General features: G+C 45.3%; 5 protein-coding genes across 7 annotated transcripts; all 5 read right to left on the bottom strand.

Moving 5' to 3' along the window:
* Positions 1-1,115: 1,115 nt before the first annotated feature.
* LOC122418279 (glycine, alanine and asparagine-rich protein-like) lies at positions 1,116-2,716 on the bottom strand. The gene is made up of 2 exons (XM_043432411.1): positions 2,555-2,716; positions 1,116-2,361 (listed from the first exon to the last, which is right to left on the bottom strand). Exons 1-2 carry the CDS (start codon positions 2,628-2,630, stop codon positions 1,304-1,306), a joined length of 1,134 nt encoding a protein of 377 aa, XP_043288346.1. The 5' UTR covers positions 2,631-2,716; the 3' UTR covers positions 1,116-1,303.
* A 653-nt stretch (positions 2,717-3,369) lies between these two features.
* LOC122417967 (uncharacterized) lies at positions 3,370-5,219 on the bottom strand. The gene is made up of 4 exons (XM_043431926.1): positions 4,796-5,219; positions 4,276-4,631; positions 3,639-4,063; positions 3,370-3,554 (listed from the first exon to the last, which is right to left on the bottom strand). The coding sequence occupies exons 1-4, from the start codon at positions 4,881-4,883 to the stop codon at positions 3,518-3,520; spliced, it is 906 nt and encodes a 301-aa protein (XP_043287861.1). The 5' UTR covers positions 4,884-5,219; the 3' UTR covers positions 3,370-3,517.
* Positions 5,220-8,288: 3,069 nt separating this feature from the next.
* Positions 8,289-10,417, bottom strand: LOC122417969 (uncharacterized). Its single transcript, XM_043431928.1, has 4 exons — positions 10,276-10,417; positions 9,188-9,383; positions 8,670-8,892; positions 8,289-8,409 (listed from the first exon to the last, which is right to left on the bottom strand). The coding sequence occupies exons 2-4, from the start codon at positions 9,267-9,269 to the stop codon at positions 8,358-8,360; spliced, it is 357 nt and encodes a 118-aa protein (XP_043287863.1). The 5' UTR covers positions 9,270-9,383; positions 10,276-10,417; the 3' UTR covers positions 8,289-8,357.
* Positions 10,418-12,024: 1,607 nt separating this feature from the next.
* LOC122417968 (uncharacterized) lies at positions 12,025-18,331 on the bottom strand. The gene is made up of 4 exons (XM_043431927.1): positions 16,581-18,331; positions 15,998-16,169; positions 15,702-15,893; positions 12,025-12,212 (listed from the first exon to the last, which is right to left on the bottom strand). The coding sequence occupies exons 1-4, from the start codon at positions 16,735-16,737 to the stop codon at positions 12,197-12,199; spliced, it is 537 nt and encodes a 178-aa protein (XP_043287862.1). The 5' UTR covers positions 16,738-18,331; the 3' UTR covers positions 12,025-12,196.
* Positions 18,332-18,468: 137 nt separating this feature from the next.
* Positions 18,469-24,285, bottom strand: LOC122417966 (uncharacterized transmembrane protein DDB_G0289901-like). 3 transcript variants are annotated; one of them, XM_043431923.1, is made up of 4 exons: positions 24,108-24,285; positions 22,966-23,646; positions 21,335-21,820; positions 18,469-21,112 (listed from the first exon to the last, which is right to left on the bottom strand). In XM_043431923.1, exons 1-4 carry the CDS (start codon positions 24,175-24,177, stop codon positions 19,011-19,013), a joined length of 3,339 nt encoding a protein of 1,112 aa, XP_043287858.1. In that variant the 5' UTR covers positions 24,178-24,285; the 3' UTR covers positions 18,469-19,010. The 3 variants fall into 3 exon arrangements, with proteins under 3 accessions (XP_043287858.1, XP_043287859.1, XP_043287860.1); XM_043431924.1 differs by having other exon boundaries at positions 22,966-23,499; XM_043431925.1 differs by lacking the exon at positions 21,335-21,820 and having other exon boundaries at positions 24,108-24,284.
* Between the last annotated feature and the right edge of the window lie 209 nt (positions 24,286-24,494).

Below are 24,494 nucleotides of genomic sequence, written 5' to 3'. Positions count from 1 at the left end.
CAAATGTTGAATGAACGTCGACAGTGAAATTATCGATGAAAAACACAATTGAAAAATCCATTTTGCAAAGCTGCCCATCTTTCCACTATTTCGATCAACCTTGCTGTCAGTTAATTGGATGATTTCAACGAGATTTGCAAGTGTTCTAACCTTGTTGGGAGTGCGCTTCGGGCAGTGCGTTTGGAAGAGCAAAAGTGACGGCCAAGAGAGCAGCGACCAACAAAATGGTGAATCCTTTCATGGTCGGTTCGTAGTAACACTGACGCTCGAGCAGACGTTTCCTGGATGGCGCGATGCTGGATATAGAATTGGAGTGTCAAGAGCCTGTTTATATAAGGGCGAGAATTTCCGGGTCTGCGATTATCATTAAGGAGTTCTAAACTCAGTTGGATGTCGTCGCCGAACGAAAAACCTGCGATAGTAAATTAGGAACGAAGCCTCGATCCGAAGCTGTTTTCGTCGACGAGCATCCAGTCGTCGGACCTTGGAATTCTTAGTGTGAATGCGGATGAGGGAGGAGGGAAATCGAGCGAAGGAATAAACAGGCTCGGTGATGAGATGGCTCGCGAAGGTTCATGAGTCTGCGGCGATGCCATCACCGACGGACTTTCAATCGCTGGGCCTAACGCTGGTGAATAAATTAGGCGAATTCCGGCCAGAGAGCGGCTCGATGATGAGTTCTTCCGAGGAGCTTCATTGACCAAAGATTTTTCCTCGTTCGCGGCCTCTTGGATCTCGGCGAACCGGTTTCGCTTCTGAAAGCCTCGGGTCGGTAACCCTCCGGGTCATCCTCAGCCGGGCGACACGTGACATCGTTGCTCATTCGGGGGATTAAAGTTCGAGATAAAAGCCACGAGTCGTGTGGAAAGGTTTGCCGAATTTGTGGGCCCACTGCTCCGAGAAATTGGCTGCAATCCTCGTGGAGGAGTCTCTCGATCGGGGAACCGATCGAGGCACCTGATCTAGGCCGGGGTTAAGAGCGGAGCTTCCTACGGAGGCAGCTCTCGATTGTGAGAGTGAGAAAATTCCCGCGGGAGTTCCTCGGAGAAGATTGCACGAGAGTAAAAAAGGTGTGAAGGAGTTCGGCGCAGGTAGAGAAACGTTACAACGTTGAATAATGTTGATGAGTAGAAATCGTTTCGTCGTTTAATGTATAAGAGAGAAAGAAGAAGCGAAAGCAAGTACACTTAGCCGTGAAAACGGCAACGTCGGAGCGATTTTGAGCAAGTCGGTTCTTCGGGTCAGGTCATTGGAGGCTATCCAAAGTCATCGAAGTTCCAATCTCAGTTGGTTGTCGAGAAGTTCAAAACTTTTTGCCTTTTCCGATACGAGCACCACAAGCTTGGGACGAGTGGGACTCGGAGTTGGATTGGGAGTGACCTCGGGCGATTACGACATGGGGCACCTTCTCGATGACGTGGTTCGTGTGCTCGATTATTTGGGGCGGGTGCTCAATCACGTGCTCGACAACTGTTTCGATTATTTGAGGCGGGTGCTCGATGTGGTGCTCCACAACCTGCTCGATGACCTGGGGAGGGTGCTCGATGTGGACGTATTCGACCTGATTGGAGTAACCACCGCTGGATCCGCCACCGGTAGATCCGCCACCGCATCCACCGCCGCATCCGCCACCGCATCCACCGCCGCATCCGCCACCGCATCCGCCACCGCATCCACCGCCGCATCCGCCACCGCATCCACCGCCGCATCCGCCACCGCATCCACCGCTAGATCCGCCACCGCATCCACCACCGCATCCACCGCTAGATCCGCCACCGCATCCGCCACCGCATCCACCGCTAGATCCGCCACCGCATCCACCACTTGATAAGACACCGGAAACAACGCCTGATACTGCAATGCTCGAGCCACCGCATCCGCCGCCGCATCCGCCGCCACATCCGCCGCCACAGGAAGATGCCGGGGCGCGTTGAACAGCCGGAGCTGGGGCTTGGGAATAGGTGACTGGAGCTGGAGCTCGTTGGACCGGAGCGCGTTGAACAACCGGAGCTGGGGCTTGGGAATAGGTGACTGGAGCTGGAGCTCGTTGGACCGGAGCCGAAGCTGAGGCCTGTCTGATGTTCTGTCCTACGACGCGGGTCGACACATGGGGAGCAGAGTCATCGGAGGAGGAGTAACTTCCTCCGTAACGAGAGTAAGAACCCTGAGACGAACCGGACGAAGCGGATTGTTGACAGGGGGACGGCTGAGACGCGCCTAGGGGTGCGTCCAGTTTGATGATTTCAAAGTCATCGGAATCCATGTGACTCGACGATGAACGGGAGTTGCTGCTGCTACTTCCGCTCTGACATCCACCGAAGAGGTTCGAGATTATTCCTCTCGAGTTCCTCACCAGCTGACCTGCGCAGTCGAATTCGGATGATGAGATATTTTGGCCAAAATATCTGATGAGATATTTCGCTGATGGACGCACTTGACTCAGTGAGCAAGTACGATTTCGCTAGTAGCGATTCCACTCACTTTCAAATTGACTCGTTGAAAGTTAATATCCGTAAATCGTGGTGCTTAAAAAGCTTACTAGAATTAGACTCACCCTCGGCGTTCTCGGCTGCTTTTTCTTCGGCCGCTACGGCTGCGACCGCCAAAAAGATCACCAAAAGCTTGACCATTTTCGACTGGAACTTTGGTCTCTGAAACAACTTAATTACGATCGAAAATGAAACTCTAGCTTGATAGCTAGAACGAAGTGATGCCGATGTCAGATTACTCTGACAATTTATACCCAAGAGATCCCCTTTCTTTGCCGCGGTATCTTTGCAAAATTCATCTTCCGGAAGGACAAATACAGGAAAAGAAAAATTGACAAATTATCGTAAGAGCATTCATTCACGGAATTCCTGCATTCCTATTGATAACCGAAAGTCCGTTTGCCGGGATTTCCGCGCGTGTGTTTTTTATTTGATTTATTAAATAAAATTATTTGGAGCACGAGATGCTGCATTCTCGTCTGCCGAATTCTCGAGTTATGCCGGAAAACAAATAATTCGTTAGGAAGCCGCGCCAAGTAAATCAGCATTGTGGAAAACCGGCTCATTATTATTTGTCGGAATAACTTGAACGTATGTTTGGAAAGGCGATACGTGTCCTCGGGACATAATAAGCGAGCCTCATGCATGTTCAAACGTTTAAATCACGAGGAGATACAAAATCTCGTATTTATAAATAAATGAACATCGGCAAGGCGAAACCATCTGTCATTTCATTCCATGCGTGACCCGTGACGTTCTCTTCTTCCCGGAGAAGAATCCCGACCTTGAGAGTTCACCGGAATGCTCTGAGCGTCGACGGGAGCTCGTCCGAAATTGTCAAACATTTTTTTTTACGCACCAACGAAAGAAATGCACTCGATTAATCCATCAGTAAACGCCTTTATTCCACTGGTTTGTAATTACAAATTCTCCTTTATAGCATTTAAATTGTTAATTATAATATTATAAATTTTTTCCTTTAGGTACAAAACGTGACGACTCTGATCTCGATAATCGAATGGGAATGATCATTCCTGGACGGGTTGAGCTCGCCTGTGCTTCTTTCTGAAAATGCCGATCAAAGCGGTTAGTAATCGAATGATTTTGGCAGTAGAAACATGCCAAGGGAAGAAGGTGTCGGGGGCTCACCCTTGAGGAGCTCCGCCGTACGCCGTGGCCATCGAGCTTGCTACGCCCCCTTTTTTCCCGGTGGAATAACTGTTCGCTATGGCGGTGATCATTCCTGGTGTGGAGTCGTAATCGGCTGAGCCACCCCTTGCTATTCCCCGGGGGAAGCTGAACACCATGGGGAAGAAATTGTTCAAATTCGGCATGTTGTTACGGCGCCGGTTGCTCTTGAAAGGGATGAAAGGTGCGCCCGGTTCGTCGTCGTCGTCGAAGTCGTCGTCGCTCTCGTCCTCGTACTCCTCGTCGGATTCGGATACCGTTGGACGTTTCTTCGTTTTTTGCGGTCGGACCGTTTTCGTCGGGCGTTTGGTAGCTTTCGTCGGCTCCGGTGCTGCGTCTTCGACTACCGGAGGATCCGCTGGGTCTGCAGACTGTTTATCGTGCTCCTGGGGGAGAGAAAATGGTTTTTGAAAGTATCGATTCGGGCGGAAAGTATCGAATGTACGCCGATTTGGGTAATCCGAAAAAAAAGTTAAAAATATTTCATCGCGGCGGAGGCACCGGTAAATTTCATTCCATCAACTTTTTGAGCGTTAAAAAATCATGAAAAGACCGAATAATCGCATCCGTAAAGCACATTAAACAACCGGATATTTACCTGATTCGGTGCCTCGTCGTCGTACTGCCCTTTACCAGGTGTGTATTTAACCTGTTGCTCATCCTGGGCATCCTGCTCCACAGGATTCGGTGCAGCTTCAGCCTCAGAACTCGAGAGCCCGGAGTCATCGATGGGCTCCGGACCGCGCTCAAGATAATCGGGTTTTTCGGCGACGTAAGAACCTCCGCTTACGGCGTTCCCCTGAGCGAATACTCCGGTCGCTTGCGCATCGTTGGAGCGACGCACGGGCCGGTAGTAGCCGGTGAACATCATGGTACGTTGGGGGTAACCAGCCGGGGCTCTCTTGTCACGCAAGTAAACGACCGGGTTGCCGTAAGAGTCGACGGTGACGGCGACTGTTAAGGGAAGTACAAAAATGTCAGGATATCGAATCAGATAAAAACGCCGATTGCCGAGGGAGTCAAATTTAAAAAAAACAGTAAATAAGAAATATCGCCGAACTCGAAATAGCGCGGACGAAGAGGCATCAGAAAAATCGAACAAAATCGCTTCACTTTACCAGGTTTCGGATTCACGGCCCGTCCTTCCGCGACGATGACGACGGTGGCCGTAGCCACGACCAGGAAAGCCCACAGCGAGTTCGTCATTGCGAATGATACTTTCAACGAAACAAATTCAGCCCGAACACAAACAAAACAATCCGAAACGGTGCCGAACACACTTTGGAGTATGTAAATTTGTGATTTTTCAAAAATATCGAAGGAGAAGTAAAATAACGTCCGTTTAAAACTGTCTCGGGAACGAGCCAAGCACTACCCCGATGAAGTCTACTTGGTTCAGTCCGTAGCGAAGTCCACACGGCTAGATGACGTTCGGCAATGTCGCAATCGCTTTTATACCGCCAGCAATCGGTAGAATAAGAAAAAAGAAGGGAGAGCGAGCACAAAATGAGAAAAAGGTTGGAAGGGTGTTCCTCTTCTCGTGTGTTCCGATATCGGCTCGCTTACGGGCTTCTTCCCCTTCCCTGTTCTACGCACAAGCCCACCCCCACCCTTTTCTTTTCATTAACGAGAAGAAATCCAGGATGGACAGTAGTTTTATGCTTATTTTTTTCTTTCTCTTCTTTCATTCGTCACACGCGTTTGTTTCATAGAGTAACCCTCACCCGGGCCGTATAAAACTCTCGGATACTTGTAACGTTCGCTCGAGGATCGGTCACTGCCATACGTGATCGGTTTTAACAATTCCTCGGGTTTGGAATTTAACGAATTTAATTGCGAATTTAATCGACTGGGTTCTTGTACCTCGGATCGTGAAAATATTTGTTTTTCTCAATCGTTCCTAATCAACGATATTAATAATTCGGTGTATCGAATAATTGGACTGGAATTTTGAACTAGTGCCTTAATAAGCAAAACCTTCGTTTCAGCATCCTCGGCCACGAGCCTGGACATCCGAATATTTTCGAGGCCTAAAAACGCCCCCGAAATATGAAATGTTCCAAGGTTTTTCATGACATTTGTGAATTCGAAAAAAACGGGCGTTCGCTGACCGAAAAGCAATTGTTGATTCGAGACACACACACATCGCGGGATGAGAGGACAGAAAACCGCGCTTGTAAAACTCCCGCTGACTTTTGATCGTCCGCAGAAGAATTATCGTGGCCTCTTTGACCACCTTAATGTACGGAGAACGCATTATTTCCTCGTACCACCGATCCAACATGTAATTTTGATAGCTAAAAAAGTTCCCATGATCGTGTCGTTGGAACGAGGCTCGTTAGACCCTCCCCGAACAATTACTCAACTACATTCACGTGTGCTGAGTACAAATTTTCTCAAGTCATCGAACTCGACGCTAATTTTCGAAAAAATGCCAGAATTCTGTTAAATCGAAGCTCACAGGGCCTTAAAAATCGATAGAAATAAACCTTTGAATCATTGACGTCAAGAGGTAAGAGATCATTCGACGAATCGGAAGTGGAGAATTGAAAGAATGGCTGGGGCCAGTACACAAACACCGAGATTAAGTTCTCCGGTAAATACGAGACGATTTAGTCAAGACGGAATGGAAGCTGATGATGCAATTCGCATAACAATGAAAATTCAACGCTCGTTCCTCTTCATTCCGCATACACGTCTGTCTGTCAGCGTCCAGCCCATAACCCCTTCTCTCAATATTCTCTTTTTTATCTTATTTCACATTTTATATTTCTTTCATTCCTTTTTTATTGCCAGTTTGGAATCCCTTTGTCTGTTACACGCTCACACGTGCACGGTGGTTTCCATATTTCGCGCAAATGCCTCCTCGCATTGCTCACCGCATGAGCGTGGCCGTTCGACGAACTCTCGAGGAATTTAAAAGCCCCTGTTACGCGTATGAAATTTCGAGTTTCCCATTTATACAACCCCTTCAAATGATTCATTGCTTGAAAACAATTTAACGACTCATTAATGTCAGAAGGAACAACTGTGAGAGCCAAATTTGAATATCGTGACACGTCCTACTTATAGATGCTTGGACGGCTGGCTTCGCGCGTGGGAACGACTCGTGGCGCTGGCCACCTAGCGGCCAATTCGTCAACTAAATTCAACTCTTTTTCCTACCGCTTCCCCTCGGGGATTTCCAGCTCCTTGCTTATTCTCGGGACGTCATTTATTTTTATTACAACACCAGGTGACTCCGAAATTCATTCAGAAATTCTTTTACACGAATTCGAGCCGGAAAAGAATTCTTTCGAGACCCATCGAAGACGATCTCTGAATCGATCAATTTTTTCGAGATCGTTGTCGATTCAGCAATCGTACAGTTTGCTAGATACGTTTCTGTTGTGTTCGAACATTGCCTATTTTATACCTGACCCCTTGATCCGTCTCGCCTCCCCCTCGACCCCCCCGCCTCACACCATTTCTTACGCGTGTGAATAATTCCTTGACTAAATCTACCGAACCTCGATTCTCGATCGACAAATCTTGACTACTGATTAGCCAATGACTGCGGTAAATGCTCACTGAAAAATTCCCATCATAATCTCAACTAAACGGAAAATTATTTGTCGAAATTTAATTTTTTCCCACTCCAAAAATGACGGTGGAGGTTTTTAAAATTTTTTTTAAATAAATCAGAAAAATTAACATTTTGGCTAGCTCGATGGAGAAGACGGTGCTTCTTCGATTTCCAAAAACTCGAATCACTTAAAACCTTTCCAAATGAGTAATTCATCGAATCCCGACCGCTCTTTTATCTCGAGCCTTAAAGGCCACAAATTTAAGGCGATCCCATGAAAATCCATGATAAATCTGTTCGATCTGATCCTACCGAACTTTTTTCTTCCTCCTTCTCTTAGTATTCCGAGAACGCTAGCTTTTACACGCGTCAGCAAGTCTGGCAGGTGTGCACGCACGTAGGAGACTCTGTATAATCACGTGTCTGGCATAAAGACCGAAAGGTAAACGGCAAATAAGCAAAAATTCACGCGTCTAATATTGCACGTAGACTCGGCCGTCGAAGTTAAAAAGATGAAAAAAAATCGTACGTGGATTTTCCGTCTATTTTAACTCGACTCGAAAAAAAAAAAAAAAAATCATAAAAAATCAAAAAAAAAAAACAAAAACAAATTTCTCCAAAACTCTTCCTCAAATTTTTTCGTCTCATCCATCATTCGACATGAATACAATCCAAATATTTCAACAATTCAAATTCAAATTGTTATTGGAACCCACGAACGGAGTCGGTGTTTTGCAACGAAAAACTTCGTTATTGATTCTTCGTTTGATCGAACGTTCCAAAATAAGCTGACGAAACTGTCTCAGTTTTGTTTTTTCTGATGACAACATGCATTTTTTCGTAACACTCGTGAGGAGGGTGGAAAAAAAATGAACGAAATTGTTTTTTTTTCTTTTTTTTTGTTTCTTTTTTTTTGTGAGACAGAAAAAATTTATTGTTCCTTTTATTACAAGCCGAAGTCCGAAATATGACCGAAACGTGTGATCACAGATGAGGGGTGAGGTGCCGTGCGGTTGTCATCGCGAGACGTGTAGTTTTTTTTTTTCCTTTCTTTCGTGTTTCTTCTTTTTGTTGCTTTCTTTACGTTGTTTCGTTTTATTTTGCAATTGATTTGTTTAACGTTTTCGAGAATTCAGCAGGTATCCAGCGACGCCGAGGTCCAGCAATCTTGAAAAAATAATCGAACGAATCGATGAATAAAAATTTTGGATCTTGATGGTGAAAAAAATGGGATTTTGAGTTGGATGGGAATGCCATGAGAGCCAGGAATATTTTCGTGGTCAACTCGATTCTTTGATTCTCATCAACTATTGAAATCGAAGCTGAAGCGTCGAAATAAGTCAACGGATATTAAAACATCGAAGGATAATTTAAGAAAAATAAGAAAAACTAAAAACAATGAACTTTGGGAAATTTCGGCAAATTACCTGTTTTTCGAATTTTCCCGACGATTTCTATTTCCCGATGATATTCTACTGCCGTCGCTGGATATGAGCCTCGATGTGTTTACCGTTGGCTTACTCGGCGGACCAGTCGTTCCCGACGGTACGTTCGTCAGCAATCTTTTTCCTTGACGATTTTCCTTCGATTTACGTTTTACTATGAGATCCGATGAAACCACTACTTCGTCGAACGCTTGACCGTTTAAAGCTTCAGATGCAAAAAATTGTTTTATTGATTTGAAATTAAATTGTTATTAAATCATAAACCAAATTAAAGTTAAATTGAAATTAAATTAAAATGAAATTAGAATTAAAATTAACTTAAAATTGATTTTAAACTAAAGTACAATTTAATGATAGCTACACTGAAACTTGATAAAAAATATTGATTCCGATTTTTGTTTCATTTCGAAATAACTACTGAAATCCCATCCGTCATGAATCACGACGAATTTATTTGCTTTGATATTATATAATTGAGGAAAAAATGGTCATGAACTCACGTTTTTTGTTGTTTGTTTGGCCTCGTACATTGACGATAACACAGACGAGGCCGATGATGAAAAGTGCCAAAAGTTTCGCCATCGCGGGATAAGGTCGTCGATACCAAAAAAAAGTGATGGTTTTTTTTATTTTTTTCTTTATCTTGTTGTTTCCTTTCTGTTGAAATTTGATTGATTTTTTTCAATTGATTTTTTCCTAAAAATAGAAAAATATGTGTTTTGAGATTTTTGATTAAAACTATGATGCGAGACGCAACAAAATCGTGGCCGCACTGGGAACAGGACACGAAAGTGAACGCGAACGGTGAAACACGAGAAGGATAATAAATGGGAAAAAAAAGATGGAGAAACGTAGTCGCGAGGCCGCGCACAACCGTTTTTCTAAGCCGCTCGTAAACCGCGATAGAAAGTACACGATTTCAAAGATCTCGCTCGAAATTTCACTCACGAATCATCCATAAACAACTTTTCTTCGCTGAAGATTTTTCGGTACGATTTATATCCTGCTTAAAAAGTGCTCCGAAATCCCAAACTTGGAAAAATAATGGAATTTCACTAAAAATACAATTTTCAAATATGAGAATAACGCAAAAGCAAAATTCCTTCGAGTCCCCAACTCCCAAAAATGATTTTCACAAAAACTTCATTTCCAACAATCAGCAAAACTGCTAACCGAAATCCCTCCCTACTCCCATCCCAAGAATCAAAACGCTAAAAATTTGTTCACTCCCACAGTTTCGATCGAGAAGCCCAAAATGCCAGAAACGCCAAAAAGCCGTTCAAATTTTTCGATTCTATTGAAAAACTGCTCTCGAAATAAATTTCGAGGATCAGGACCCAAATTTTTGGAAAAATCCTCCAAAGAATCATGAAACCTTGTTCACTGCCACAGCGTCGATGGAGGCAACCAAAAAAAATGTCAAACAACAAAAACAGCCAGAAAACATAACGAAATTTAAATTTTAAGGTAAAAATCGAATTCGGCTCGAATTCCGAGGCTCGGAACAGCAGAAAAGTGTCGGAAATTCGTCAGCGGTCAGACCCTAATTCGTAGGTGGATTCGAGAAATTGGATTTTTTCATACTCACCGACAATACCCCGAGGATAGTTTCCGAGTCGACAACCGCACGTGAAATGCGAGCAGGATCTCGAAGGAGCCTTCGGGAGTGGCGCGGCTCATTTCATCCCAACACAGTTGAGCTCCTCCGGAGCTTGAGATACGTGAAGGAAAAGGGGTTCGAGTGTGAGTGCAATTTGAGTGGTTCTTTGCCTTTTTTTCGATCACGAAGGAGCCCAGGAAGGGTAGGAAGCAGCCTGGTGGGGGAAGGATGAGGGCTTTAAAACGTCGTCGTCGAACTGTAGGTTGTTGCACCGGACGGACCACTTTCTACTTTGTTTTTTTACTCGTTGCCTCCTTTTCCTCGCGGAGCCTCCTCCTTCGACCTCACTGCATCTCCTTTCCTCCTTCTGGAACTCGCCAAAGGACTGGTTCTGTTCGATCAGGGCCGTAAGATCGGCGGAGGAGCTTCCGAAGCGCTGGAACCGATTTTTCGCCGTTTTTTTTCCCCGAAATTACCGATTTCCTAGATTTTCAATGGGTTTTTTCATTTTGAATTAGAATCCTGGACACTCCGACTTTGGCAAGATGCTTCCAGTTTTGACTAATTCTTGAGTGTTTTCTCACTTTTCTTTGTTTCGGTAACGATTTTTGGTCGATTTTGACTAAATTTTTTGATTTTTCGATCCCGTTTCGGGAAGCCGAGGCTCGGGACCTCGGTGCTTGGTTTTTTGGCGTTTCTTGCCAATAAAATTTAGTGACGGCGAATATTCGGGGGGTCTCAGGCGAGGGAAGCCTCAAATTCGTCACGGTTTTTTCGAGTCCGTGAAAGCTCGGGGAAAAAATGAGTTTCCCTGGTTTTCGTACTGCACTGAGATGCAGGAGGATCTGCGTGGCCAGATTGGCCGGTCATTGCACGCGCTCTTTTCGGATCTCGATATATCACGTTTATTATTATCGAGTTTTTTTCCCTTTTTATTGGAGCCCCCGAACTTTTGTGCCGGAGAGTTGTTCGTGGTCGTGCTTTGTGTCGGGCTAATTCGATCCTCGGGATGAAAGAACTCCCTCTCAGGCTTCCGAGCCCCGCCATTTTAGGAGGTTCGTCGGCGAGGGGAATGTGAAAAAATCGGGAAAACTCGCCGATTTTTTCGGACTCGACTGGCTCTGGGTGGGCGCTACGTTCTCGGCGGAAATCGAGGAGAAAATGCTCGTTCGGTCGCCAAAAATCTGCGGTTATCTCGCTCGACATAATCCGGGAAAAAGCCTCGATCGCTTTTTTCGTCTTCGCCGATCTTGCTCTCCGTCATCTCCGTGCTTCTGGCGAGGCTTCCCTCTCTTTTTCAAAACCCATCCCGCAGCCCCGCGTCTCGCCAACTTCGGCGAGTTTTATTTTCGAGAACATCTGGCGAGTGAGGCTGCGAACCCACCGATTCCTGGGACAAAGGACCGGTGCAATCTCGCTCTCTCCCTCGCCAGAGGAAAGGGAAGGAGAAATCTCGATGCGTGGAGCAAACATCGGGGGGTGGTTTTGGCCAATAATGCTGACACACACACGCACCGTTCCGGCTTCATTGTAGTCTGCAGTATTGTGGTTGTGAATTCGCAGGTGATGCGAGCGCAGTGGAGGTCATCGACCTGGGACCGTAACAAATCTTTCGCAGTCTTTTAAAAAATCATTTTCTTCCCTCACTTCAATTTTCATATTTCCTTAAAAAACAGGCATTTTCGAAGTTATTTCAAGGCCCGAAGGTATCCGATCGTCGGGAAAAATAAGCGCGCATTTGTCTCTCAATAAATATTTTATTCCAATAATTATCATTAAAAACAAATTATGACGAAATCTCGTTCGTTTTGTCGCCGAACACGATCCTTCTTCGACCAACGTAACCACCGCGAGGTTCACTCTTTCGTCAGCCTTTCTCTCTTGCCTCAGCATTTTCCGCGACGCTGTTTCAGTACGCGAAGAACCTACGAAATAATGATGACACTTTTAGTCGAACACGTGAGACTCGCATGAAAATACGCGTTTCGTTTTTTTCCTTTCGAAATCACGGAGCTGCTTGAGCGATTCGAAATGTCTAAAAATTCATATTCAAATACTTTCGTTGAATTTTTCTCGTTTTTTTTTTTTTTTTATAATAATGAATGAAAATAAATCGAAAAATACAAGAATAATTCATTTCAAGATAAAATGCAATATTTTTCGTAGTCTCGATGTTTTTTGTTCGATTTTCTTTTTCAATTCGTGAATTTTAATATAAAATAGTAAATATGCTCAAAAGATGTAAACGAAAGTTCTCAAACGTCGCAATGAAAATTATTCCAAAACGTGAAAAAAAAATTCAAATACATTACAATCCTATAGCACCTGAATTGAAAAATATTCATTGAAAAAGTTTCCATTTGAGTTACGTGCAGCACTAAAATTGATTATATCAATTCGAGGCTAAGTACTTATTAGTGGTTCGAAATAAAACGTATTTATTGACAATTTAGATGATATTAGGATTTATTTACTGAAATTCGTTAAGGTAGATCGTGCCCGTAGGATCGTATTTTATGGTTGTCTAAATTGTATCGATTTCTCCTTTCTAATTATATAATCACTTTAAATTAATGTCACAATTATTAATTCAAAATGGTAAATACATTTTTTCAACTCCAAATTTCATTTGTCCCCGACGAAAATACCGTAATTTTTATGTAAAAAATCACTTTAGAGAGCGCAAAGGTATTTACCTTTGCGAGAATCGAGAAAAAAGTATTAATAAAAAGACAGAAGGCTGTGACAGGAATGGGCCGAGCCAAGAAGAAACAAAATGTCGAAATAAACAAATGTCAGGTTACGAGTACTCTTTACCAATTTCGTTCAATCTTTAAGGTCTAATAATAATCTTTATTATTAGTAAGACGATCGTCTTGAATTTTTTCCCAGACCTTCGTTATATTATTCATTGTTATTGAGTACGTTTTCATAAACTTCGTAAAAAGCGTTCATTCGTTATATGAAAAGATAAACGATTTTTTAAGCATGGTCCCTAAATCGCGTGTATTTTTCTTCACATTTAAACACAACATTTAAAAAATCCCAACTCAGTTTTTTATAATCAGAACATATCAGCATTTACGCCCTTAAAATCGTTGTCTACATTATTTCATTTAACATTATAAAATTGTGCTTAAATACGTGTTCAAGATACTTGTCAAGCCCATAACTTTTCATTCAAATTGCTCATTCAAATGAGAATCAAATAACAAGTTTATTTATGTGTCAATTTGCTTGAACAGTAATCCATGGATGAAATGAATTCTTTTCGAATTATAATTGTATAAAAAATATGAATAATAATATAAAAATATGATTTTTTTCCAGTCTCGAAAACTTGATCGCTCCATTTTTCTCACTCCCTTTCGAATTTATTGATTTTTTCAAAAAAATAATAAAAAAATATAAAAAAATAGTTTTTTTCACAATCACAAAAATTTCGTTGGTGCTTTTTACTTGTCGAGAATGAAAAATCGATCGCGTCACCGCCCAACGGGAGTTTTCTTTCAAAGATATTCCATAATTTATAATCGATTGTCGAATAAACTCCAGAGTTAAATGGCACTTTGGAGCGAAGTGAATTTTCGCCGATTGTCGAGCCATTTTTATTTCTCTTTCTGTCTGCTCTCCCGACCGAGGCGCATCGATCTTTCTAGAGAACAGTGAGAAACTCGTTTTAGGATGCTTTCTTTCGGTGAATAAATGTAGGAGAATGGACACGTGTAAATTCCCTTTAAAACGTGTTTTGGCGTTCGGCGCGCTGCTGGCTGGACGAGCGAGGGAATCGGCCTGAGAAAGCCTCACCAGATAAAGATTCATTTTGCTTATTGTCCCTTTTACTTTTCACACGTTTCTCGTCAGAAGGAAACAGAGAGAGAGAGAGAGAGAGAGAGAGACCAAATGGGGGGGGGAGAGAAAAAAGTAATGCGAGGACAATGGGCCTTAAGGCCCATTACGAGAGGCCAACTTCCGAAGAGATTTTTACCTCGAGGGTTGACTCAATCCTCCCTTCGGCTGCTGCACATAAACATCAACAAGAAATCCGTGCCTTACGGGTCGTCCCCCCTTAATTATGCGCGCGTACATTTTCATTCGGTTTCTTAATCTCGTTTTTCAATATATTCAAATAAAAGGGTCTTGGCACAGGTCTCGGGACGAGTAAGATGAACGAATGGTGTCTAGACACCCTCCCCGGTCCAACGAACCTTCACCCCAGAACCGCTGATTAATGGGGAGCGTGTACTTGTGTCGGAATATGCGATGACCTAAGCCAATGCAAAATCTATTCGTCACCTCGAAAGCAATCGCAGTTTTCGTACACTTTTTTATTTATAAATCAATCAATTTTTCTTGATAATCGTTTCAGAGGCGAGAATAAGCGAGTGGAAGCCTCCAATTCGATTGACCGAATCATTATTTTGTGAAAATTTAAGGTAGCTCGTGCACGAAACGATTTTCTTTAAAAAGTCTTGAAATTTACGCACAGTTTGAATGGCCAGTCGACTCACACTCGTATCAAATTTTAAGGAGTTCGTCTCATTGGTTGTTTGGATAAACGTCCTTAAATATGAAGAAAAATAACACAGGGCTACAGGAACTATGCTTAAAAAATCGTTCGTCTTTCCATATAACGAATGAACGCTTCTCACGAAGTTCATAAAAAACGTACTCAATAACAATGAAGAATATAACGAAGGTCTGGGAAAAAATCCAAGACGATTGTCTTACTAATAATAAAAATATGTTACCTTAAAGATTGAACGAAATTGGTGATGAGCACTCGTAACCTCGCATTCGCTTATTTCAGCATTTTCTTTCTTCTTGGCTTGCCCATTCCTGTCACAGCCTTCTGTCGTTTAATAATACTTTTTTCTTGATCGATTTCCCTGCGTGTTTTCCCTTTGCGCTCTCTAAGCGCATTTTCGTCAGGGAGGAATGAAATTTGGGGTTCGGTCAGTGATGGATCCCCGCTTAATTAATGGCTTGTAATCTCATTCACCAAAAGATAAGTTGAAAAAGTGTATTTACAATTTCGAATAAATAACTCTGACATGAATTTAAAGTGATTATATCCTTAATTAGGAAGTAGAAATCGGTTCAATTTAGAGACCCATAAAATACGATCCTTCGGGCATGATCTGCCTTAAATTTTTTCTCAAACTTTTCTTCGCTTCGTTCATTCGTTATAAGAAGTGTTTAATTAATGGGGATTTCAATGTATTTTTATGGAGTAAATAGAACGTTTTGTCTCATTGAATTATTCGATCAAATTGTTTCGGCGAAACGAATGATTTTCACATTTTTTATAATATTTTTAAAAATCCATAGAAATATTGAATTTCATTGTTTTGGTTAAACAGCGAAGGAAAGTTTGGTGAACTTGTTAAGGTCCAAAGACGATTTTTATTTACGATAGTGGACGTCGGTTCCCTGAGGAAGCTTCTGCGTGGCTGAAGGTAGCTGAGTAAGGCCCAAAGCTGAAAGTAGCGCTTTGGGCATTGGCCTGGCTCTGTCCTCCGCCATTAGGAAAGAAGTTGCTTCCCGCGGTTGCGCTGGCGAACCCTTGTCCTTGATTATAATAACCGCCCTGCTGCGGTTGCCATCTTGCAATTCGAAATTAAAAAAAAAAAAAAAAAAAAAAAAAATTTCACTCAAATAAAAGCGTTGAAAACGCGTCCCATTTTCAGCGATCAACGATTCGACCTACCCGTAACCTTGGTAACAACCGTGACCCCTGCAGCCCCCTTGACCTCCGTGGTAATGCGGCTTTCTATGCTTTCTGCGTCTGTGACCAAACCGGAGATGACGAGACTCCGCAACGTCCGAGTAATCGTCGTAATCCTCGTCGAATTGAGGGGCCCGTTTTTCTCTCAAACCTCCTGATCAATCGATTTTTCAACATTCAATTAAATGGCCCATTATTGGTAGCACCTTTCACTTTTTTTTATTATTTTCGATCAATTTTTCTGAGCACTACCTTAAGAAAACCTCATTTTTCGTCCATTCGTTAAGGCCCTTGGGAGGCAACTTTCTAATCAATTCTCCAAAGATCACTTATCACTTAAAATAAGAATTCTCGACTAAAAAACTTCGTCAATAAAAAAAAGTTTGAAGAATTCTTTAAAATAAAAGAAAAAAACCAAATCTCTTTTGTAAACGCTCCGAGCCTCGGACTCCCTAATGGATTTTATGGCAATTTTATTGACAAACTTTTTCGAATTCACTTTTACGATGGTTTTAACACTTTTCAGCCGTTTCCTTAATTACTATCAATTAGCATTCGCACTCACCATCGATTTCCTCCATTTTTTTAGCAACGACCATCAATTTTCCAGAGTTCAATAACTTTTCACGAATTCCGGAGGTTTCGGTCTCCTGACCCATAGATTTAGTCACTAAAAACAGCGTGCAGATTCCTGCCAAAAGGATCGCCTTAAGGGACGTCATTTTTTCGTCGAATAATTTCACGAGTAACCTTCAATTTTTTTTTTATTTTTTATTTTTTATTTTTTTAATTATCAACACACATTTTCTGTTTTTTTTTTTTTTTTAATTTATTTGTTTTTCTATGCCGTCCGTCTCGATATTTGGGTGATTAATTTGTAAATATTTTTCGAGCGTTTCTCAGAAGTTTGAGTGAACTGGCGAGAGGTTCGGGGTCTCTGGCTCTTTTATAAGAAAGCCTGCAATCCTCGCTCTTACTTTTTTCTTTAATTAACATAACGAAAATTTTCGAAATGCGTGAGATCGGGAATACCCCGACGAGCAAGTGGTCGACCTTCCGGTCCAGGGCCGAACGGAAGCGCTGTTTTCACCATTTCTTGTCCACAATCTCCGTCTCGGCTACGAACGCTCACAAAGAAATTATTTCGAGCACCACGATGTACGTGCCCGCATGCAAATGATTTTGAACTCGACTGCCTTTCATATCTTAAGGGACGAGATCCGAAGGTGAACGGCCGCAAAAAACATTCATTATTCCACGTCCGTCGAGACTTTTTACAGCGCTTAATTCCTCAAATGTTTGAAGGATTAACGGCGGGACGAATCAAAGTTTGAAAACCTTTGAAATGACCTTCGGACTTTTTTGAAATTAAGGTCTTACTTGTGATGAGAGGAAACATCGTACGAAATTTATACTACTCGTTTATTATAATAATAACTGGGGCCAGGATGAAGGATTTCGTACTTTGTTGGAAATGGAAAATTGTAACAAAAAACCGAAAATTTAGCACCTCAAAAATGAATTTTTTGTTAAAACTGTCGGCATTTTTTTTAAATCGATATTTTTACAAATTTTAAAACGTCCTGGTACAAGCTATTATTATAATAAATGTGTGGTATAAATTTCGTATGGATCGGATCAATAGTTTTTAGTTACCATGTCCACTGATGCTCAAAAAGGGTGCTGCTGGAATACAGCTGGTGTTGCGCCATTTTGAGAAATTTTTGAATGAAAAAAATGAGGGTAGACTCCTTAAAAATGAAAAAAACATAAATTAAAAATTCGAAAATTAACGAATATGAAATTGGAAAGTTCCTAAAAATTCTTTTGAACGATCGTTCGACTGACTTTGGAAAAATAATAATTGGAATCTTCAAAGAGAAATTGGAACGTGAAAATGTGCGATCGAAGCACAACGAGGGAAGATTAATTTTCGACAAAAGTACGTGACTAAGTGAGCGACGAGTCCGAGGGAATTCCCAGGCGTGTGATTAAATCGTAAGAGCAGGAAGCGAGAAAAACATATCATTGGCAAAAAAGTAACTTGTTCATCCTTCTTCGTGACAGCTCAAGATCATCGGAATGATAAAAAGCGGCTGCTGCGTCTGTTCCTCGATCCGGTGTGCGTTCATTTTTTCTCCTTCTATTTTAATGGTCACATTATATAATCGTGAATTTAATTTCCGATGCGATGAGATTTTTCTATAAGTGTCTGGATGTGAGGTTATTTGTGATATAATTGAGCGAGCATCACGCCGAGTCGGAGGAGTGAGGAGGATCGTCCTCGTTGTTATGAATAATCGTAGCTCATCATGAGCTTCGAAGAAACAATTATGGAAGCCGATGAGTCGAGAAAAAAGTTTATATTCGTGAAGATAGAGAAAAAAATGGCTTTCGGATCGTCGAATAAAACGTATTGTTTTTTAATCATTTAAAAAATCGGCTCAACACTGTTAACGAAAACGTAGGAAACATTTATTTCGCTCCTAAAAGTACAATTTAATTCTAAAAGTATTTAGCGCCTCGATTCGTCCCTCGTTTCTTTATCAACACAATGTACAAATGGTAAAACAGCGAGAATTTTACGGCAACCGGGAACTCGCCAAAAAGCATTAAAACGTCGTAAAACTGTACAAACGTGTATATACATATTTACGAGACATAAATAACATGGGAATTAAAAAACCGTGATGATAATATCGCAACGCCTTAAACAATGGCTCAAGAGTATTTCAAGGTCGACTTAAATTCGTCAAGGTGTCGAGGAGCAGCTTCAGCGAAGCGCCTGTTCCGCGGAGCGGGGGGGGGGGGGGGGGGGTGAAAAGCGTTTGGGCAATTCGGCGAATATTTTCGATTTCATTTCGTTCGGAAGAAAAACGATGAATTTTATTGTTTAAATTTTATCTGGGGAGGATGGTCCCCATGGAAGTTTGTCATGGTTTTAGAAGATCCTTCGATCGGAGTAATAAATAGAGTAGCAGCGGCGATAGTAAGTTTAATCGGTAAAGACGAGCATGTCGCGGGTGTCGACGACGGCTCCAGCCTTGCTGGAGGCGGCTGATCGGGCTTCGAAGTCGCCGTCGTAGCCTGAGCCGCCGGCTGTGGCGCTGCTGCTGGCCTTGGCGACGGCATTTCCGCCTCCACTTCCGCCTGCGGTGGCGGAAGCGTTGCTGATTGCGGAGGCGGAGCCGCCGTATCCTCCGGCGGTTGCAGTGGATTTGGCGTCGGCAATGGCGTTGGAGAGGCCACCATTCGCTATGGCGTTTGCGGATGCTGATGCAGAAGCGTCGGCTTTGCCTCCGGCGCCGCCGTAACCGCCGTAGCCGCCGCTGCCACCAGCTAGGTGCGGCTGATAAGAAGTTCCAGGCCCTTCCGGGTCGCCGTTCTGACCGAGCGTTCCACCTCCGGCGTTGGCACCGGCGGTTGCACTCGCCGAAGCGGTCGCCGAACTACCGGCGGAAGCGCCACCGTGGCCTCCGGTCGGGATGCTCGTTGGTATGGGCTTCGGACCCCCGTAACCGCTGCTCCCGGTGTTCTGGAATCCACTGGAACCTCCGTATCCAGATCCGCCGGTGGTCGGGGATGTCGGTACTTTGGTAGACTTGTATCCACCGTAGTTTGATCCCTGGGAACCGCCGTAGCCTGAACCCTGAGAACCGCCGTAGCTGGAACCCTGAGAACCGCCGTAGTTCGAACCCTGAGAACCACCGTGATCCGAACCCTGGGAACCGCCGTAGCTCGATCCTTGGGAACCGCCGTAGCTCGATCCCTGGGAACCGCCGTAGCTCGATCCCTGAGAACCACCATACCCACTTCCCTGACCTCCTCCTACCGGCCCAGTCGGAACTGTACTCGGGAATGGTTTGGAACCGTAAGATCCACCGGTTGACCCACCGGTACCCTTGTTGTAGCCGCCTCCTTGTGCCGACGCCCCGGCAGTCGCTGCTGCGTTAGCAGCCGCGCTGCTACCTGCCGAACCTCCCGACTGGGAACCGCCGTAACCAGAACCCTGGTTTCCTCCATAGCTACCCCCTTGAGATCCAGTCTGGGAGCCACCATAGCCCGAACCCTTGTTGCCGCTGTAACCTCCATAATTGGAACCGGATGAACCACCGTAACCGGATCCCTGGGAACCGCCGTATTCTCCACCGACTGGTCCACTTGGTCGTGGAATCGGCTGCAGTGGCTTGGGAGCATCGTCTCCGATGACCGTGAACGTTCCCTCGCCTCCATGAGCTCCGGAGCTTCCTGATGAACCGCCATAATTAGAGCTTTGTGATCCGCCGTAACTGGATCCTTGGGAACCGCCGTATCCTCCACCGACCGATCCACTTGGTCGTGGAATCGGCTGCAGTGGCTTAGGAGCATCGTCTCCGATGACCGTGAACACTCCCTCGCCTCCATGAGCTCCGGAGCTTCCTGATGAACTGCCATAATTAGAGCTCTGTGATCCGCCGTAACTGGAACTTTGTGATCCGCCGTAACTGGATCCCTGCGAACCGCCGTATCCTCCACCGACCGATCCACTTGGTCGTGGAATCGGCTGCAGCGGCTTGGGAGCATCGTTCCCAATGACCGAGTAAGTTCCTCCGCCTCCGTGTCCACCAGCTGAACCGCCGACCGGTCCAGTTGGTTTGTAGCCTCCAGCGTTGTATCCACCAGTGTTCACCGGGGCGCCACCACCCAGGAAGGGGTTACCACCGCCAGTTCCATGGGAACCACTTCCAGCTGAAGCTCCCGCTTGAGCACTCGCGCCTGCACTGGCTGATGCACCGCCATTCAAGAAAGGATTTCCTGAGTAGGCACCCTGAGTGTTGCCCTGGGATCCGGATCCTGAACCAGCGTTGTAACCAAGACCAGCGCTACCAGAAGAACCGGAATTGTAACCGTGTCCAGTGTTGCCGTGTCCGGAGCCAGATCCAGTGTTGTAGCCCTGGCCGGAGCCAGATCCGGTGCTGTAGCCCTGACCGGAGCCAGACCCGGTGTTGTAGCCCTGCCCGGAGCCGCCGGAGCAGGCTCCACTAGTGCAACCGTATCCAGAATTTCCCGAAGATCCCGAATTGTAACCATGACCAGCACCGCCGCCATAGTTCCCACCTAAAATACAAACACATCCAGGTTCACGATCGTTGTCCAAAACATAGAAATTTCTAAGAGACGACTAATGAGGTTGCAAGTGTATGACGCAGTGCACGGGACCCAGAATGGCATCGGAGCTCTAGAGAAGCGTTACAGAAGCTTTTTGTTCTCGGTAGAAGCATCAAGACCGAAACGTCGGAAAAAGGGTCCGCCCAGAAAGCCCCAAATGTGACGGCTCACCTTGGGGCTTGGATGGAACCGTCTCCTCGATGACGATGATTTCGACGGGTTGTCCGCCGCTGGGCGGCCGATAATTCGGCTGGTTTTGCGGGTAGGGACGTCGGTTGTGATGATGATGGTGGTTATGCGGGTTTCTCATTGGAGGACGTTGGGGCGTGGTGTCTTCAACGACGATTATCGGCACTACCATTCCCTCCGGGTGACCTTGAGCCTGGTGACCTTGGTTGTACCCACTCCCGTATGAGCCGCTTTGTCCGTACGATGTTCCAGCTTGACCTTGACCGTACGATCCTGAATTTGAACCTTGAGGAGGTCCATCCACGGGCACAATGGCTATGATGTCGCCTCCAAGCAGGTCAGCGAGGCTGCTGGCGCTTGCTGCCGATTGTGACAAGCTCGAGGCTTCAGCCGGGTATCTCTGGACGCCCTGGGCTTGGGCAGAAGCTGCGGATTGGGCGGTTGCCGCCGATTGTGACGATCCGTAACCTGGGGAGGGTCTTCGTCGGTGAGCCACTGGTCTTTTGTTGGGCTGGCCGAACGTTATGGTTATGCTGGGACCTCGAGAATGACCCGGTGGTGCAGGACGTTGGTTGTTGGAAGCTTGGTAGGGGAAGGTCTGGGTATTCGGCGGAGGAGGAGGGCGGGCATATACGCTGGATGATGATTGGCTCGCGGCCTGAGCACTCGATTGCGAACCGGAGTGACCTCCGGCGTACGGCATTCCAGCACCAGGTGGCGAGGGGACTGGTCGAGGTTCAGGCTTCATATGGAATGGGCTTTCATGAATTTCGGTATAATGAGTGTCGCGTGATCCCGAGTTAGCTGCATTGATGGCCTGCTCATTATTTTCGTTGGTACTGTGATACTTGAAATGGGTCGGTTGGGTCTGTTCCGGGCCCGGTCGCATCGTCCCAGGCTGCAACGGAAGTCCCGAATAAGCGACGTTCGAATTGGCCTGTGCCGAAGCTACGGCGCTTGATTGTGAATTACCGTTAGTCGCGCCGTAAGGAGGCACCGGAACCGTATCGAGGTTCTTGGGTGGGGGCGGCGGCTCGGCGTATTCTTCGGGCCTCACAGGAGGCCCAGGGTTTTGGTTATTCTCGTAGTAGGTTCGGTCTGCGGTGTTAGAGTTAGTATTTGCGTGTGAGGAGCCGAAGTTTCTGTCGTACTCCGGAGACGATGGCGAATCGTCGTCCTGGTACGGACGCTCGGCCAGTTCACGATCACCAGGATTGTGCTGTTCGAAACCCGGTCGAGAGTTTTCGGCGTTTGCGTTAGATTGGGACGCGGCATTGGTGTAAGCTTGAGAAGAAGCCTCGCTGGGGGCTGGAGAGTAATAAGGCGGCCTTAAATCGCCTTCCGGGTTAGAATTCGGGTTAGCAAGCTCGACGTCGTTAGTGTTAGGTGCCCCGGCGTTTTCATGGGTTAAGGGGGTCGCTGAGTGACCTTGCCGGTTATCGTCGTATCCTGCGTGTTTGAAAGAACCTCCTTAACTCTGGACTCGAAATCGAATGTTAGAAATGATCGCGCTACCCGTCACCTGTCATCGATGTAACCGGTGCTCCGAACCGATGGTCTTAGGCGCTCGAATCGTTAGTTCAAATTATATCTTCTGACAAAACTTTGCTTACCTTGGCCTCCAGAGAATCCTGATCCTTGCCCCGAAGACTGGGCTCCCGCCTGAGCCGAAGCTTGCGCCGAGGATTGACTCTGGCCGTAGCCGCCGCCGATTCCTTTACCCTGAGAGCCTCCTTGACCTTGGCCGTAAGATCCTCCCTGACCTTGACCGTAAGATCCTCCCTGACCTTGGCCGTAAGATCCTCCCTGACCTTGGCCGTAAGATCCGCCGCTTCCGTGCCCGTAAGAACCCTCGTTCCCGGATCCGTACGAGCCTCCGTGACCTTGACCATAGTTTCCACCGTTACCCTGGCCATAAGAGCCTCCCTGGCCTCCCGTGAACGATCCCCCATGGCCTCCGCCGTACGAACCATCGTTCCCACCCCCGTAACCTCCCCCGTAGCCTCCCGCCTGGGCGTTCGCGTTCGCCGTAGCCGAAGACGATCCACCGCCTTCCGATTTGGCACTCGCGTTCGCCAACGCCGACGCACTCCCTCCTCCGTTCGCCGTCGCCGAGGCCGATGACGACGCCACCGAACCGGAAAATCCTACCGGACCAAGGTTTAAATTTCCCCCTAAACTTTGACTCTTGCTCTCCGCATGACTCCCACCATCTTTCGGATGAAACAAACCCAATGGGTCCAGCAATGAACCACCGCCTGATCCTTTACCATGCAATAGATTTCCCAGGAGACCTTTCGTTAGCAACACACAAAATGTGATTCGAATTAGCCACGATTTTTAACACGCTCACCATCCCAGAGCTCACTGTTCCATCAAATTTGCTGAACTTTTTTTTTTTACTGTCAATCATCATCCATGGGCTTCTACAGTTATTAGCACCAAACAAAAATTCTTAAGTCAACACTCCCCCCTGCTGATTATTCGACTCGTCAATGACCCCCAATGGAGCGTTTTTTCTTCGTGAATGAATTTGTTAAAATCGACACGTTTCTGCTGGTCATCCCCCAACGCAGACTCCCAAAACCCTTCCCATCGAAACCCCATGACGACCACGAATGAGTGAGACCCCTGATGCTTTTGAAACCCATCGAAACCCTTTTCCCCCATGGAATTTGATGGGAAACTTGTGAAAACTGGAGATATGGCTTCTGAACTAATTCCACATCGACCGAGTTACTACATTTTTGCTCACCTGGCTTAGCGAGCGATCCGTTTATCAGTAAAAGTGCCATTAATGGCACCAAGCACTTGAACCCCCTCATCCTTAACACTTTTCCTCACTCTCTACTTTCTTTATCAACGATTCAGTTAAACTACTATTTATCTTGATCGACACTTGATGCCGAAGATTCAAGTGAGACTGAAGCTCTTGGAGGAGTCAACATCTTATATACTCACACACTGGCTAGATTCACTGTTCACTAGGCGAACAAATATTGTCCGAGGCAAAAGGAGTTTCCAAGAGTTTCGTGAAGGCGAGACAAGCCACAGGAATGTCTTTTCTTCCGGGCCTGACACAAAGTGGCAACGGAATCTCTTAAGGTGGATTCTGAACTCGACGAAAATCGATTTCTCGGAT

The sequence above is a fragment of the Venturia canescens genome, chromosome 11, assembly GCF_019457755.1.
Source record: "Venturia canescens isolate UGA chromosome 11, ASM1945775v1, whole genome shotgun sequence".
Taxonomy (NCBI): Eukaryota; Metazoa; Arthropoda; class Insecta; order Hymenoptera; family Ichneumonidae; genus Venturia; species Venturia canescens.
The sequence above is the reverse complement of the archived record's forward strand: the minus strand, read 5'-3'. Positions and strand labels throughout refer to the sequence as shown.

Coding starts and splice junctions, on each gene's coding strand:
- LOC122418279 (XM_043432411.1), bottom strand. CDS start 2,630: ATGGTCAAGCTTTTGGTGATCTTTTTGGCGGTCGCAGCCGTAGCGGCC. Junction 2,362..2,554: donor AGCAGCCGAGAACGCCGAGG/GTGAGTCTAATT, acceptor TCGACTGCGCAG/GTCAGCTGGTGAGGAACTCG.
- LOC122417967 (XM_043431926.1), bottom strand. CDS start 4,883: ATGACGAACTCGCTGTGGGCTTTCCTGGTCGTGGCTACGGCCACCGTC. Junction 4,632..4,795: donor GGCCGTGAATCCGAAACCTG/GTAAAGTGAAGC, acceptor TTCCCTTAACAG/TCGCCGTCACCGTCGACTCT. Junction 4,064..4,275: donor ACGACGAGGCACCGAATCAG/GTAAATATCCGG, acceptor TCTCTCCCCCAG/GAGCACGATAAACAGTCTGC.
- LOC122417969 (XM_043431928.1), bottom strand. CDS start 9,269: ATGGCGAAACTTTTGGCACTTTTCATCATCGGCCTCGTCTGTGTTATC. Junction 8,893..9,187: donor CCAAACAAACAACAAAAAAC/GTGAGTTCATGA, acceptor TTGCATCTGAAG/CTTTAAACGGTCAAGCGTTC. Junction 8,410..8,669: donor CGGGAAAATTCGAAAAACAG/GTAATTTGCCGA, acceptor TATTTTTTCAAG/ATTGCTGGACCTCGGCGTCG.
- LOC122417968 (XM_043431927.1), bottom strand. CDS start 16,737: ATGACGTCCCTTAAGGCGATCCTTTTGGCAGGAATCTGCACGCTGTTT. Junction 16,170..16,580: donor AAAAATGGAGGAAATCGATG/GTGAGTGCGAAT, acceptor TCGATTGATCAG/GAGGTTTGAGAGAAAAACGG. Junction 15,894..15,997: donor GGTTGTTACCAAGGTTACGG/GTAGGTCGAATC, acceptor TCGAATTGCAAG/ATGGCAACCGCAGCAGGGCG.
- LOC122417966 (XM_043431923.1), bottom strand. CDS start 24,177: ATGAGGGGGTTCAAGTGCTTGGTGCCATTAATGGCACTTTTACTGATA. Junction 23,647..24,107: donor CGGATCGCTCGCTAAGCCAG/GTGAGCAAAAAT, acceptor TGCTAACGAAAG/GTCTCCTGGGAAATCTATTG. Junction 21,113..21,334: donor GGTTCCATCCAAGCCCCAAG/GTGAGCCGTCAC, acceptor TTTGTATTTTAG/GTGGGAACTATGGCGGCGGT.